The sequence below is a fragment of the Acinonyx jubatus genome, chromosome D3 (genome assembly GCF_027475565.1).
Source record: "Acinonyx jubatus isolate Ajub_Pintada_27869175 chromosome D3, VMU_Ajub_asm_v1.0, whole genome shotgun sequence".
In the NCBI taxonomy this organism is placed as follows: domain Eukaryota; kingdom Metazoa; phylum Chordata; class Mammalia; order Carnivora; family Felidae; genus Acinonyx; species Acinonyx jubatus.
The window spans coordinates 25,945,418-25,961,621 of record NC_069392.1 but is presented as its reverse complement, the minus strand read 5'-3'; the positions used below and the strand labels follow the sequence as shown (position 1 = coordinate 25,961,621).

The 16,204-nt window shown below is 53.6% G+C and overlaps 1 protein-coding gene across 3 annotated transcripts in view; it reads left to right on the top strand.

Annotated features, from left to right (window-relative positions):
• The window catches only part of MYO18B (myosin XVIIIB), a 255,506-nt gene that overhangs the window by 81,342 nt on the left and 157,960 nt on the right, over nucleotides 1-16,204 (top strand). For all 3 annotated transcript variants that reach the window (XM_027050907.2, XM_027050908.2, XM_027050910.2), the window contains 4 exons: nucleotides 1,957-2,116; nucleotides 5,066-5,249; nucleotides 6,069-6,291; nucleotides 10,644-10,753. In XM_027050907.2, coding sequence (XP_026906708.2) covers nucleotides 1,957-2,116; nucleotides 5,066-5,249; nucleotides 6,069-6,291; nucleotides 10,644-10,753 — 677 coding nt within the window. The remainder of the gene's footprint in view (nucleotides 1-1,956; nucleotides 2,117-5,065; nucleotides 5,250-6,068; nucleotides 6,292-10,643; nucleotides 10,754-16,204) is intronic.

Here is a 16,204-nt window from a genome sequence, read left to right as displayed (position 1 = left end):
GTGAGAGCTGCCCCCGCAGTGCTTGGATGGACAACACTGTGGTTGAAATCACCTCTGAAGAAGGGGGAAGGCGAGAGGACCGAGCGGGCCCCCTGGGAGCCTGGGAGTGGCTTCCCGGGGCTGTGATGCCTCCACGTACCCATCCACCACCCGGATGAACACAGGCTTTGGGCCAGCAGACCCGTATCTCCCCCCCGGCTCTGCCCACACGCGCTATGCAACTTCAGCCGAGCTGTCTCATCTCTGGACCTCCCTGTCACCTTCTAGAAAACCAGCCCAGGGATGTTCACTTGACAGACCTGAGCGGGATCGAGGGACATCATGCACATAGTATGTGCAGCAGAAGCTGGCTGGGGCTTAGCAAACACGAACGTCCTTTCTTCTCTCTTGCCTTTGCTTCCTCCTCCTCCCCCAATGCTCTTGGGGTCCTCATTCAGAGCCCAGCTCTGTGCTGGCTGCTAGACATAACTGTGGATGAACGTGGTCCCTGCCCTCAAGCTGCTTCCAGTCAAGACGCTTTGTCATTTCTTGTCAAGACGCTTTGTCATTGCTTTCATTGGAAGGTGACCCCTTGAGGGCAGGGACTGCATGGCCCTGGAGGCCTCACAGGAAGCACTTGAGGAAGAAAGACTTGACTTCATCATAAGTGCCCCTTGCTGGTGACCTCGGTCGGCCCTGGGGTATTGAACACAAAGGGCCTCTCAGAAGCCACACACGAGTGCAGAAGCCACGTCCCCTCCTCATCTGCAGACCCTCAGAGTCTGTTGACTGCGTACAGAATTCCGGGAAACGCAGGTTTCCTGTTTCCTAGCTCACGGCAGCCGAGCGGTGGAAAATCAGCCTTTGAGGGAAGGGCTCAGGACCCTGGGACAGTAGGAGGAAGGGAACTCACAGAAATTCGGAATACGTGGAAGAACCAAAACAGTACTACCGCTCCTGATAGTAATTGGTCCGGGTCCGGTCCATTTCTCAACCTGAGAGCTCACCGCAGTCAGAGTGACGTGATTGACTCATGACTAGGATTCGCTCATTCATTCCTTCCACAAGCACTTCCGGGCTCCATTCGCGTCTACCAGGCACGAGACGCCGAATATTGGGAATACGGAGATAAATGCTTTGTGGCTCCAGAACATCCGCACAAGGTCAACTGCAGGAAGTGGCTGGGACGCCCACTACGGCTTACTGAGCATCTACTGTGTGCCAGGCACACTGCCAACATGCTTTACGCACGTTATCTCTTCTAAGATTTATGTCACCCCGGGAGGTATGTATAATTTGCATTTCACGGAGGAAGAGACAGAGGGTCAGAGACTTAAGAGGTTTGGCCCCTGACACACGGTAGTAGCAGGAAGAGTCAGGATTTGAACGCAGACCTTCTCTCGAAGCTCCAAGCGCCTCGGGCTCCCCCGCGCTGCCCCTTGTGACCAAGTGCCAGTCAGCGTCTCCCAAGTGTAGGCTGTGCACTTATTTGGTTGATGCCATTTCAAAATGATTTTCAAAATACTTAATAATTATGTATCTATTTCCACGAGTATTAGAAAATGTAGCATGGGGTGCCGGGTGGCTCAGTCTGTTGAGCGTCTTGACTCTTGGTTTCGGCTCAGGTCACGATCTCGAGGTTCGTGAGTTCCAGCCCCGCGTCGGGCTCTGTGCCGACAGCTCGGAGCCTGGAGCCTGCTTCGGATTCTGTGTCTCCCTCTCTCTCTCTGCCCCTCCCCTGCTCACCTTCTGTCTCTCTCTCAAAAATAAATAAACATTAAAAAATTGTTTTTAGAAAGGAAATAACGCGCAGACGTACCTACGTATAGCAGGCGAGATGTTGGTGCCCAGCACCGGTAGCTTAGCTGTCTGGAAACATAGTTACGTGGAGAAAGTGTGTTCTGGGGGATGTCAAGCACCTCCCGAGTGTCCTCCCTGCCCGAGCCCCCAACGCTCACGTGCTCTGTCTGCTTTCAGGGACCTCTGCCCTTCGGGCCTGTGAGCAGCCCCTCCAGTTCGAGATTTTCCACCAGCTGGGACAGGACCCCGTGCGCTATGACCTCACGGGCTGGCTGCATAGAGGCAAGCCCAACCTCTCGGCCCTGGACGCCCCTTCGGTGCTGCAGCAGTCAAAGAGGTGAGCCCGGCGGGGATCGGAGCCAGCCAGGGGCATTCGGTGCCCTGCGGTTCCCTCCTCCCCCGGGGCCATGCAGTCGCCACAACCCAGTGAGTGAGGGAACCCCATCCCTCCGGGGCAGTGTGTCTCTGGGGCCAGCGTGAGTCTAGCCGAAGAGAAAAGCTAGCTTCTGGGGCAGGTGGCACAAAAGCCAAAAAAAAAAAAAAAAAAAAAAGAGGCAGAGACTTCTTATTTTGGCCTTGTGCCTTTCATTAAGTATCTGGGAGATGCTGTGACTGGAACGATTTTATGAACATCCTAGGACTCGGGGGTCATAAAACTGAAGTGATAACGTTTTGTGGTGTTAGAAAAGGAAAGCGGCCCATTGCAATCCCTGACGGCTCTGCTCAGGAGGGCTGACAGCCACGGCTGCTTGCAGCCCGCAGTTACTGGAAAATGCTGCCCTGTGCCTGTGCGCGCACGCACGCAAATATGCATCCCGATCCTCCCCGCCCCACCGCTCCCGCCCTGCGGGGGCAGGGCTCGGACACAGAACAGAAGCTGAGAGAACCAAAGGGGTGCTGGGGGCGTGGGGATGGGGAGGAGACACTTAGGGACAACCCGCTGTGCACCCTGCATCAGGATAAACGGTTGATAAGCCTCTGGTTACTCCTGGCAACCACACTGCCTCCTTAGCCCCATTTCACAGATGAGAAAACCGAGGCCCCAGTCAGTGAATGGCCCTCCTGTGATCACACAGCAAAAGAGTGGCAGAGCTGGGACACGCTTGGGGTCTAGATCGTCCCTGTAGAAGTTCTATGCACATTATGGTCCCAGTTGATTGGAAAGCCCAGTGTGCTGGCAGGTTCAAGGGCACACAGGTCCTGAAAGGAGATCAAGTCAGGGAGCAGGGGCACAAGGAAGGTCGGTGAGCACACAGAGGACAGCATGGAGGACCAGGGGGCCGGGGTCAGGTCCTAGCCCTGCCCTCCCCACCGGGGTGACCGTGGGCAGTCACTTTCTCTCCCTTGGGTCTATTTGTTTGTTTGTTTGTTTGTTTTGTTTCCTCTTCCACAAAATAAGTGTTTATTGGACGAGGCTGCATGATCTGTGGATATTGCACAGATTTGAGGTCAGGCACATGTTCAAATTCTGCTTTCGCCTCGTTTAGGCTGCATGACGTGGGCCTCAGTTCCATACTCCAAGAAGTGGGAGCGATAGGGCCAGGCTTACGTGTTTGACGTGACACTTGGGTGGCACAGCGTCACGGATGGCTCATTAAGGAGCCTGGTTCGTAGCAGGCCCTCAACACGCATCTGTGGCCCCTGTGTCACTTCTTGCTCTAACATCCCGTGGCTCTGGTCCCCTAGAAAGAGGGAAGCCAGATTTTGTTGGCCTGATGGCCTGGCGAGGGAGGGACACTGTGGGAAGAAGGAACAGTGTGTATAAGGCCGTGGCCCTTGGGGGCGGAGAAAGACAGCAACTTCGAGGGTAAGTGCCGTTAGGGTGTCTTGTGTGTTTGAGAGCCAAGCATTGGTGGTTTTTGAGAGCAAACAGTGCTTTTTTTAGAGTGTGCTTCCGCCCCCAAGAGTGTCAGATTCACCGGATTCACTGCTGGTCTAACATTCCGATTCCTGGGCCCCACTTGATCTCTCTGGGGACCTGTTTTGCTGACAAGCACACTCAAGTTTCACTGCTGCGGTCAAAGCATTTTGTTCCATATATATATTGATCTCCAGCTGTGGCCCAAAGCAGACGTGACCTGCCCAAGGGCACACCTCCCGTTGAACACCAGAAGTCAGATCTACTAGCCCCAGAGATGGGGCAATCCACATACGGGAGGGCAGGGTCATGGGCACAGCCTCCTCTCCCTGTACCGGGGAGGGGGGGGTGGTGGTGCCCACATGCCCCAGGGCCCTGACCTCTCCTCGCGGGGCTCCTGCTTCCAGTAGGAGGGGCTCATACAGCCTCCTCCCCCAGATTTTTATTTCAACACCAGGGTAGTGAAGCCAGTGTTAATCTTTGTGCTCTGCCAGGCACTTAACCACTTGAAATACCTTTGGATCGTTTGGACAAGACGGTTCCTTAATAGTTTGGATAGTTCGGTGAGGCACGGAGGGAGGGAGGTAATGTGGCTTCAGGGCTGGGGCTGGCATGCAGCCTGGACTTGCAGAGAGCGACAGAAATTGCCTGCGTCCTTTGACTGGGGACGCGCAGAGGGGACGCGGGAGGCCAGAGGCTCCCTCTGGGTCCCAGCCTCCTCCGAGGGCACAGCAGGGTGTGCCCAACCTTCCTAGTCCTTATTGGCCCCAACAAGAAGGCAGGGCCGTTCAGGTTTATCAGAGCAGACGCTTAAGGAGTCCTGGGCCTGCACCTGCGCGTTACAGGAGTGCCGAGGGAGGGCACTGTCCTCTGCTGGCCATCGGGTGGGACATTTCACCCACGGGACCTCGCAGGTCCAGAAACTGCCTGCTGAGCCCGTCAGTTACTCATTCTGGCATGAATTGTATCCTCAGCACCCGCTATGAGCTGGGCCTGTTCTAGGGAGAACCAAGATGACTTCGCTAAGAAAAGCACAGGCAGGGTGCCTGGGTGGCTCAGTCTGGATTTCGGCTCGGGTCATGATCTCGCGGTTCGTGGGTTCGAGCCCCGCGTCGGGCACCGGGCTGACGGTGTGGAGCCTGCTTGGGATTCTCTCTCTGTCCCTCTGAAAGTGCAGGCTCAGTGGGATCCCTGCAGGTGTATCAGTGACAAGACCGTCCGTTAGATCTTCCTGTTGCTATGGAGAAAGAAGCTGGCGTTTGCCACGAAGCGAAGGCTCGCCTGGCAGGAGGCCCCGTGGATGAAAGCGTAGCAGCTAGGATGTGTGATTCAAGGGGATGGTTCGGGAAGCAGATTAGAAAGAAGCAAGGTGGGCCCGTCCCCCACGAGCCCCTAAAGTCCCTCTCTCTTTTGCCTCCTGCCCGCCAGGGAGGATCTGAGGAGTCTGTTCCAGGCCCGGGCCAAGCTGCCCCCCGTGTGCCGGGCCGTGGCCGGCCTGGAGGGCACCTCCCAGCAGGCCCTACAGAGGAGCTGCACGGTGAGGAAGGCGTTTGCCAGCAGCTTCGCCGCGGTCAGGAGGAAAGCGCCGTGCTCCCAGATCAAGCTGCAGATGGTGAGCGGCAGCCCTGTCCCCACGGAGCCGGGGCCTCCACTGCCACGTTCCCTGCCCTCCTCCGGGATGAGTTGTCAACCCGAATCACCTCTAGCCTCCTCTGCAAGCCTGGAGGGGCAGGCGTCCCCCTGCGCTCCACAAAGGGGGAAGCTGAGGCTCAGAGCAGCGAAGGAACGTCTGCCGTCACATCCCTGGGGCCGGGGGTGATCTGTCCAAGTCTGAGGCCAAAGCCTGGCCTACTTGGGGTTGCCTTGAGCAGCTCTGGGAAGTTCCCAGGGACCAGGAATACCCTCTTGACCAGAGTGACAAATATCACAGCCAGACCAGCCCCGCCTCCCAAATGCTTATGTTTTCACCACGTGGCTCTCCCTGGGGGAGGGCTGCAGGATCTCGCACTGGCTGGAAATACGGGACCTAGATACACGAATCCGACAGCAGACGAGAGCACTTCGATTGGTCAGTGGCCAGACTGAGTCCAGAAAGTGGGACGTGGCAGGACAAGTTCTGGAAAAATCCCCGTGGCAGATTATACACGAAAAGCCTGTAGGAGTAGGTCCTGGGTTCTAGCCCGCCTCTTCTGCTAGTGGTCTGTGTGACCCGGGGCCCTCTTGTGTTTGCCTTCTGTATGCCTCAGTTTCCCCATCGGTTATAGGGGCTGTGATAAAGTTCCCCTATTTCTCATGAGTGAATCAGGCCATAAATAGGAGGTCCTTGGTATAGGACACAGGGACCCCCAAAGGTGCCCAGGCTAGGCTGAATGTATGTTGGGGGAGCGTCCCTGTCCATCTTACCCTGAGACAGCTATCCTCTTGTTCCTAGGATGCACTGACCAGCATGATCAGACGGTCTCAGATACATTTCATCCACTGCCTTGTGCCGGGCCCCGCGGGGGAGAGCAGAGGCGGGCAGGGGTCTCTGACCCCACCGCAGCCTGGTGGAGATAAGCCCGGAACAGGAGGACCTCTGCCCTTGGACATCCCTGCGCTGAGGGTGCAGCTTGCGGGGTCCTGCGTCCTGGAGGCACTGCGTCTGCACAGGGCAGGTAAGAGACGGCCAGGGAGCAAGCACCTTATGTCTGACTCCTCGGACGTGCCCACTAACTGGTGGCAGCCAAGAAACTCCCAGGAGCACCAACGATGTGCCAGAACTTTCCATCCAGCATCCCTTTTATTCTGTGAAATAATAAGCCTGTGAAAGGGGAGCTATGATTTCAGATGGAAAAACGGAAGCTCCGAGAGGTGGGGGACTTGCTCAGGGTCACACGGTTGGGTCAAGGCAGAGCCTGGATCGGACCTAGATCTTGAGTCCGAAGCCTCTCTTATTTCCTGAAGGGCGTGTGCACCCCTGGAAGGCTGGGGCTGTGACCTGCTCATCTTCCTTTCTAGAGCAAACGTCCAGGGAGCTTCTGTCTAGGAATAGAAAATGAAATTCACACAACGAGCAATACCTTGGTCTTCAAGATGCTCAGCGTGGTTTGGGAGGTCAGAGTGGGGACATGTGACGGGGGCCTGCATTGTCACATGGGGATGCAGGAGGTACAAGATGTATAGAGGAGGGAGCCCTGTGCTCTCATTGGAGAGACTGGGTAAACCTCTGGAAGAGGTAACATCTTACTTGGGTCTCGATGGAAAGCAAACAGCTCATGTCTGGAGTGGAAAGCTAGGCAGACAGATCGGCATATGCAAAGGTCCTGAGGCAGGGAAGAGCCTGGATTTTCAGGGACTGGGGTTCAAAATGAGTGGGGCGGTCGTGGCCGTTGAGGCAGGTTGTCCACTTTTGGAGGTCTGGCTTTCCCTGGATCGAGCTGAAGAGATAAGGAGGTGGCAAGGAGAAGACGAGGGTTCAATCAGAGGAATGAACTCTTTAGGTCTATATTACAGAAGGCAACCATGCGCCCAAGGTCTCCACATAGCTCATCGTAGGAGTCGAGTTCTCTCTGAATCCTTCTGATTCTTTTCGCCCTCTCGGACCCCAGCGGCCGCTGCATGGATCCCCGTCCCTGACATTTGAAACGGCTCAGGCATGGCCATTGTCTCTGCAGAGGATGGGGTGATGGGCCAGTGGGGAGGCTGGCTTGGCGGGCCACTGCTCGTTAAACATCTCTGTGGTCGCTGACACCTGGCTTGTGGCCACGGCCCCATCTCCTCCCGCCGTGTTAGTAACCCCACCCCGGGCACCAGACATTTGACAGAATGGCTGGAAGCAGCTGGAAGCAAAGACGAGACCCTCACTTCTCTGAGCGCCTCATTGATTTTTCCTCCTGCCCGCGCAACCACAGTCGAGGGGTGACAGATAATGTCACAGGGGAAGCGCAAAATGGTCACAGTGGTGGCCGATCGATTCTGGCAGGCTGGCTGGCAGGGGGTGCTGGGCCTTTGAAGACACCCTGGTCCGCCCATTTGCACCCCTGCGTGCCTGCTTAGCTCAGCCGTCCCCGTCCTCGACCTTGGGTCTCACTGTGGTGGGCTTCTGCCCTCTTCATTCTTGGTGTGGCCTGCCTGGGGCAGGACGAATTTTCCAACTAAGTAAAGATTTGAGGTCTCGTGATAAAACTGTTCAGTTTCTGCCTCCCGGGCTTGGTCATTTCCTCTTTTTTTTTTTTTTTTCTGCTCAAACTGACTTCTGTCTCTCTTACACCATAGAAGAAATATTTGCGTGCACACATGGATGCATACACATGTCAAATATTTATGATTTCGAATTCATGCACATATAATTCATGCATGCATACGCCAGTGTGCACACATAAAACACACAGATGTATGCAGCATATTGAGTACTTATGACGTGCTGGCATTGTGTCATTATACATACCAACTGATGTCATTCTTTTTTTTTTTCTTAATGTTTATTATTTGAGAAAGAGACCGAGAACAAGCAGGGGAGGGGCAGAGAGAGAGGGAGACACAGAATCGGAAGCAGGCTGCAGGCTCTGAGCTGTCAGCACAAAGCCCGATGCGGGGCTCGAACCCACAGACCGCGAGATCAGGACCTGAGCTGAAGTCGGCCGCCCAACCGACTGAGCCACCCAGGCGCCCCACTAACTGACATCATTCTTACCAAGCTCTTAGCACAGCGCCTGGCATATAGTAAATGCTCATTAAACCTTACGTATTGTACAGCTTGGTGGGCGTGGCTCAGGCCCCGGAGGCGGCTGGCCTGCCCTTGACTGTGGCCAACAGCAGGCAAGTCCCTAGATCATGTCCCTCTTTCCTCTGCCTTAATAGCTCAGGTGTCAGAGAGCTGATGAGCAGTGTGTGAGTTAATAAGAGGCTAGCACCTAGAAGAGTTGCCTGGATATGGAGCAGCATCAATCCGTGTTAGTATCTGTTACTCTGTCAGTCATCTGTTTCAATCCTTAGAGTGACCCCTTGCCCAGAACTTGTTATCCTCACCTGACAAATGAAGAACTTGAATCTCAAAGAGATGGGGTCACTTGATAAGGGCAGAAATGGGATGTGAACCCAGATCATTCTGTCTCAAAAGGGCACGCGTGTAACCTCGTATCTCTGCGCAGTCAGCATCCTGGGAACCTGGCCTGACACATCCTCTTCCCCCAGGAAGGCACCCTGGATTCATCACATGTACCTACCACCATCACCCTTCTTCGTGGTTCGTGCATTTGTGGAGTCTCAGAGTGGAGTCAGATTTCACCAGACCTTCACTCATCTGGCCAGTGAAGGGGTCTTTTTGAGTCAACCAAGGGTCCACCGTGCCCCTTGTCTTCAGGACAAAGTCCAAACCTTGAGGCCTGCAATTTGACTTCAAGTCCCTCTGGGATCTGGTCCCCGCTCATCTTTGACCTCACTATTGGCTACTGCCCCCTGGATTGGTTATAGTCTCTGTCCGGGTCTGAATCCCAGATGGGAGAGTTACTATCCATGCTGCTTTGGGCTAGGCGACTTGAACTCTTTGAGCCTCATTCTCCACATCTATAAAATGGGTATAATGATAGAGGCCCCCTGAGTGCCTATAACACAAGGAAGTTGTTAATCTAGTGTCTTGTGCTCAGCAAATGCTGGTTTCTGCTATGACCGAGGAGCCAGCCTTGGGTCACCCCTCTCTGGCTCCCTCTGCCCAGACACCCCTTCCACACCCAATCCTGTGACAAACTCTTACGGCTCCTGCAGAGGCCGCCTGTAATGTCACCTTCTCTCGGGAGCTTTCCAGAGAACTTTCCAGCAAACTCTCGGGAGCTTCCACACAGAGGGGTACTCCTGTGTCCATCCTGCATGTTAGATTTTTTGAAAAAAACCCTTAGAAGATACTCAATGCAGCATTTCCCACAAGTGGGGTGGGCATAAGTATTGGACCAAAAAACATTTTTTCCCCCTGTGGTCAAACAGGTTCTAAGCGAAACCGATCCCACATCTTCCTGCGGTGGTCCACGGAGCCTTGGGCATTGATCCTGGCCCACAACGTGACCCAGAGGGCAGATCACAGTGCTGCTTCTCCATATGTTCTCAGAACACTTTTTAAAAATTTTGTAATGTTTTATACATATCTATATTTTTAATTTTTTTGTTTATTTATTTTTGAAAGAAAGAGAGAGAGACAGAGGGTGAATGGGGGAGGGGCAGAGAGAGAGGGAGACACAGAATCAGAAGCAGGCTCCAGGCTCTGAGCCGTCAGCACAGAGCCTGATGCGGGGCTTGAACCCACAAACCGTGAGATGAAGTCAGATGCTTAACCAACTAAGCCACCCAGGCGTCCCAATGTTTATATATTTTTGAGAGACAGACAGACAGAATGTGAACAGGGGAGGGGCAGAGAGAGAGGGAGACACAGAATCCGAAGCAGGCTCCAGGCTCTGAGATGTCAGCACAGAACCCGATGCGGGGCTTGAACTCCTGACCTGTGAGATCGTGACCTGAGCTGAAGTCGGATGCTCAACCGAGTAAGCCACCCAGGCGCCCTGGGAGGATTCAGTGGAACACTTTTTATAAAAAGTTTATTTATTTACTTGAGACAGAGAGAGAGAGAGAGAGAGAGAGCGCATGAGTGGGGAAGGGGCAGAAGAGAGAGGGAGAGAGAGAATCTCAAGCAGGATCCGTGCTGTCAGAGCAGAGGCAGACACGGGTCTCAAACCCGCGAACCGTGCGATCAAGTCCTGAGCATGAAAACAAGATTCAGACACTTAACCAACAGAACCAAGCCCCCAGGTGCCCTTCAGTGGAGCACTTTATAGGGTTGGTGTTCTAGGGAACATATTTGAGAAATGCTGACTGAATTCAATCTCTTAACAAATGGGGAAACTGAGGCCCCAGAAGGGAGTTTGCCCAGCAAATGAGCCGCAAGGCTGGGAGCAGGGCGGGGGCTGCCTGTGAATCCAGGCCCCGGGCTGCCCTTCTCACCTGGACTCCATGTTCTGCTTGCTCCCTACCCCACCCCCAGGCTATGCTGACCATGTGGGGCTCGCTCAATTCCGCCGGAGATTCCAGGTGCTGGACCCTGTCCTCATGAAGAAGCTCACGTCGGCCTCCGAGGGCATAGACGAGAGGAAGGTATGTGGGGCAGTGGGGGAGGCGGGGCGGGGCATCTGGACCCGTGGGCATCTGAGGCCCGGGCCCTGGGGGCAAAAATGAGGGCCGAGTGAGCTTTTTTTTTTTTTTAAGTTTATTTATTTATTTTGAGAGGGAGAGCACGCACAGGGGAGGGGCAGAGAGAGAGAGAGAGAGAGAGAGGGAGAGAGAGAGAATCTCAAGCAGGCTCCACACGGTTAGCACAGAGCCTGAAGTGGGGCTCGAGCCCACGAACCGTGAGATCATGGCCTGAGCCAAAACCAAGAGTCAAGCACTTAACCGACTGAGCCACCCAGGCGCCCCGAGGGCGGTGTGAGGTTTGTCTCAGACCTCTGCTCCCGACTGCCCCCCCTGCCCTGTCACTTAGGAATGGCCCTCCTGAAGCCCTGCATGACGGACTGCAGGGAAAGAATGCAGGCATGTGCCACTAGGAGGGCCCCTAGGAAGGTGCGAAGCCATCGTTTTCAAAAGGAGTTCCAACTCAGCACTGGCACTGTTTCCGGAGTAGTCCATGAAAGGAGAGCTTCATGGTCCCCAATATTCAGGACGTGTTTCATACCGGAGCCCATACTTCTTAGAGAATCGCCGTGAACACCACCTCAGGGCCTTTGCACTGGCTGTTCCCTCTGCCTGGAGCACACTTCCCTCAGTGTTTTGTGTGGCTAGTGTCATCTTGCTTTTCAGATGCCGGCTCAGAGCTTAGCCTCGTGATATCATCCTGTTCTAATGTGTGTGTAGCACTTCCCTTGTCTGAAATTATTTACATGTCCTATGCGTTTTCTGGGTCTTAGCAAGGGCTCAGTCCATTGTTGGATGAATGCATGAATGAATGCATGAATGCATGAATGCATGAATGAATGAATGAATGAAAACAAATGCCTAACCTTGTATTTCTGCTTCTGTGTGTCTCCTGTCTGCACATCCACCATAAACTCCTATACCCCTGTGGCTGGGACCTTGTCTTTACCCCAGTGTCAAACCATCAATAAATATTTCCACTGAGAACGGCCACTGGCCTATCAACGGTTACAGAGCCCTTTAGAATCTGCAAAGCCCCGCGTCCTCCCAGTAGCCCTGCAAAGTGAGCGCTATTGTATCCTTTTTTGCAGATGAGAAAGTGATTTTCTCAGAGAGATGAATGGATTCCCCTGAGGCCACACAGCCAAGTGCTGTTGCGGGTTTTGTCCTTGAACCTGAGTTTCTGGCTTCCAGGGAGGGCAGTCGAGAAAGCACGCCTCCAGAGTCAAACAGACCTGCAGGTGACTCCTAGCTGGGGCCGTGTGCGTGTAAGCAAGCGACGTCATCTTTCTGCCTCGGTTATGGCATCTGTGAGGTGGGCACGACAACAGTGGCCACCTACAGAAGGTGTTTGAGGATCACACGCAATAGTGGAGTTCACGTGCTTGACACAGGGCCGGGTTCAGAGTGAGGGCTCCGTGTATGTAAACTACTGTCATCAACATTAGCATCAGTTTGCGTATCAGCATCCTCTTAAGGCCAGAGTGATGGTAGCCAAGCCACCCAGACTCCATTTTCACAACCGCGTTGAGACTCCGCCTCCAGGCGAGTGTGCCCGTGCATGTCCGAGATCATCAGCACGGGGATCTTCCACCAGGGAGTCATGAGGAAAGAAGGGTAAACAAAGTCACAGTTCTTAGGCCCCTTCTTGGCTCTTCTCTGCAGTGAGGACCAGGGCACGGGTCGGTCACCTCCTGCAGACAGGGCGGTACCTTCTACGTAGCCCTCCTCACCCACCATGGGGAGGGGGGGGCATCAGACCCAGCTCGTATGCTGCTGCAGGGGCATCCTCTCCCTTGGTGGCAGCCCAGTCTGGAAGTCATGAGACTGCCTGGCTCGATGCCACCGTCTAGTCTGGACCAGTCTTCATTCGGGGTTCCTTATCCTGGCTCACCCCAAACTTGATCTCTGTTCAGAGCATCTGGAGGGAAGCCACAGAAAGGGTCTGGGGCTCGTCTGCCATCCAAAGCAGCACAGAAGTGGGGTGTGGGGGCGTTTTCTGCGGGGGCAATAGGTACAGCATATGGGACGATTCTATTCTGGACGACTCAGGAGTTCTCTCCTGTAGCCAAACTGAAACCACCTCCATACACATGCTGGAGGGCCTCGGAAAATGGAAAATTACAAGTGGAATGGACTTGGCTGGGAGTTTTCGCTCCTTCTTATTCTCTTTTTATTTGCTCACAAATTTCATTTGCTACAGCATAGAATTTTGGTAGCAACAAAAGGAAACACCATCCTGCCTCTTATGAAAAAGCTGATAAATATTCATTTGCCAGGCAACGTGATACACCATGAATTATACATGAACACGTGCTTGGGTGGCCCAACTGTCAGCCTCTGTGTGCAAAGCAGTTAAGACCTCAGGATTTAAGAAGACGAGTTTGACAGCCAGAGAAGGTCAATATGGTCATGAGACACTAGATGGCAGCAGAGAGAATTGATTGTCAGGGTGTAAGCCGGGCCTTGATGAAGTCCCCTGTGTGCCTAATACGTGCCTCTCGTTGACCCAAGGGTGCCGTCTTTCCTAATGAGGTGCACTCATTAGGTGCGCACCCGCTGGATACTTTGTGCCTTTTATGTGCCAACTCTGATCACAGAGCAGGCACGATGTGAAAAAGTTCCAGATCCTTCACCTGGAACGGACCTCAAAAGATAAAGCCTTCCCACTCTGGGAATTAGCCCCATTTTATAGCGGAGGTGACTGAGGCCGTCGCCACCCAGCCAGGTTCTGGTGGAGCTGGGATTCGAACTCAGGCTCTCGGATTCTGCACGCAGGGCTTTTGCGCTATTCGTTGTGGTGGAATATACCCAGCCTAACATTTATCATCTTAACCGTTCTTAAGCGCAGAGTTCAGCGGCATGGAGTAGCATGATTGATCCCTCATTGAACGGGAGCGTTGCGAGGATAGGCAAGGTATCTGGTGAATTTCTGTACCGAATGTGCCTTCCGTGATGTTAATTTAAAGTCGTTATCCTTGATTCCACTGAGCTTTGACCAAGTGGCTGCTTTGCACCAGGCTCTGTGCTGGGTGCCAGAGATACAGGGATGGACAGAAGACAGTCTCGCTGGGTGAGGGAAAGGCTAAAACAGGCAATTTCCATACAGAGGGATGGCTCTGGGACACCCCAGGGAACACCTCACTAAAACATTTGGGGTGAGAGTGTAGCATTCATGGAAGACACCTCAGAGAAGGTGACGATTGAATTGAACCCTATGGGACAATTTGGAGGAATTAGGTGAGAGAAAGAGCGAAGGGCAACCCGTGCTGGGTACAGCACGTGCAGAGATCAGTGATGAGGTTGCATGGGTAGTTCAGCGTGGCTGGAGCACAAAAGATGCCGAGCGTCATGAACAGGGGCTGAGGATGTTGGCAGAGGCCAGGCCACGGGTCACTGTTGGCAGAACAAGAGAGTCTGGGCTTTAACAGGTGGTCGGTGACGGTCAACTGAGAAGTCATTGGCAGGGGTGTGGCATGGAAAGCCGACTTTCGTTACTTGAACTGGCTTAAGCAAGATCACAAAGGAAGTCCAGTCTGCTTTGTCCTTCCGTGGTCCTCTCCAGCGCGCAGTATCCTCACCCCCATCGCCAGCTGTTCAAGACACTCCTGTCCCTTCTAGACACCCAGGCACGTGCTCCGGTCTCCAGAATAACCCCGTCCCCAGCTCTGATCACTGGGTCCTGTTCTTCTGTCCCCGCTTATCCCGTCTGGCTAAGACTGTGCATGCACCTGCACGGAAGCCCACCCAGAGTGACTATAATGGTGGAATTTCAGGCAGGTCCGCTCACCTTGGCCATGTCTCAGATTCTGGTCTCTTCAATCTCTCTGCTGCTCAGGCAGGACTTGCCAAGTCTCCCCGATCGATGTGAGGAAACCCTAGGGCCTGCCCTCTTCGCAGAGTGCCTACAGCACTGATTGATTTGAGCCAACAAAATCTCTGTCCCTGGGGACTCGATCTGAAGAACACAATCAAGGGATGTCAATCTATCTTCTTGAAGGCCCCTCTTGTTCCATCTCAGACCCTTGTGGATACCCCCCGTCGCCCATGAATCTGTCCGAGCCCCTATCCTCCGGGGAGGGGCCCCTAGGAGCCCACGGCTGGGAGGGGGAGCTGTCCACTCGCAGCGTGCTGACTCATGATTCAGGGGTTCCCATGGCCTTAGCCTCCACAATGTATTTACCATCCTTTTCTTCCTCCCTTCATTGTCTTCCTCCAGTTCAGGTTTACTGCTCTAATAATTGTACACGTTTTACATTCAGTGTTGACCAACCCAGTTGTGTGTGTGTGTGTGCATTCTATTTACAGTTCTGAGCATATGGAGTTAAACCTCACTGACATAGTCCCACCCTTAAGGGAGAGCTTCAGTGGCTGAAAGCATGCGGGTTCGAGTCAGACAGACTTATATTCCAATCCTCCTTTCTGCCATCTCTCTTGATCACCCACACCCCTTGATATTCAATAGCTACGCGACCACAGGCAACCTGTAACAGGGCATAACAAAGCGCTCGGCACATGGCAGGTATGCAACAAATGGCAGCCATTGGGCCGTGGTGGCCTTTGGGTCATGGTGTGGGTTTCAGGGAGGAGGTGCCATGCTCACAGCAGCCACGTGGTCCTCTGGGTAAGCATTCAGTTCCACACACACGGATGCTTTTCCCCACACCACTCACCTAGGAGCGAGTTGGAGAAGAATTCCCAGCCGCAAGTCTCCATTATTCCTGGAGTCTCTCACTGACTGTTTGAGATGTGAGACCACATCCTTGTTGAACATTGAAGAGGGAGCTCTTTGCAAAATTCTAGGACCCAGAGGGCTCTGTCAGTGGGGGCATGAGCTGGGCTTCTCCCACATGCAGTCAAGGAGCCTAGAGGGGTGGAGGCGAGGGGTGCGTTATCACTGCAGTGCCCAAGGGGGCCTCATAACCTCAGACCCCCCACCACTTATTAGTACGTACTGAAACATAGCAGGCGCCGGGCATGACAGTGAGCATTGTGTGTGCAATGTGATAGCTGCTTACTGTCTGTGTTAAGTCCACGCGTAAGCCCACAAAGGGTTTCTAGTGACTGATTCGCTTGTTCGTTTCCTTGAGGGTACGTCACACTTTCCAATTTCTTTGTATGCCTGTGTGTGTGTGTGAATGTGTGTGTGTGTATTGCTGAAAACTGGACACTATAGATAATATATCATAGAATCTCCAGATTCTAATCTTTCCCCCAATTATTTAGCCACTTATCTGGACTAGATGTATAGTCTGTCTCCCCCACAGTAAGAGATTACTGATGTCTCCACTCGGGTTTTTCATTCCTGTCTTTATTATAAATCCTGGATTCTCAAGGGTTTCCCCTTTGTTAGCATGGCTTAGCGGTCAGCACAGCACCTTGAATTTTCGAGCCTTTACCTAATTCAAATGGAGC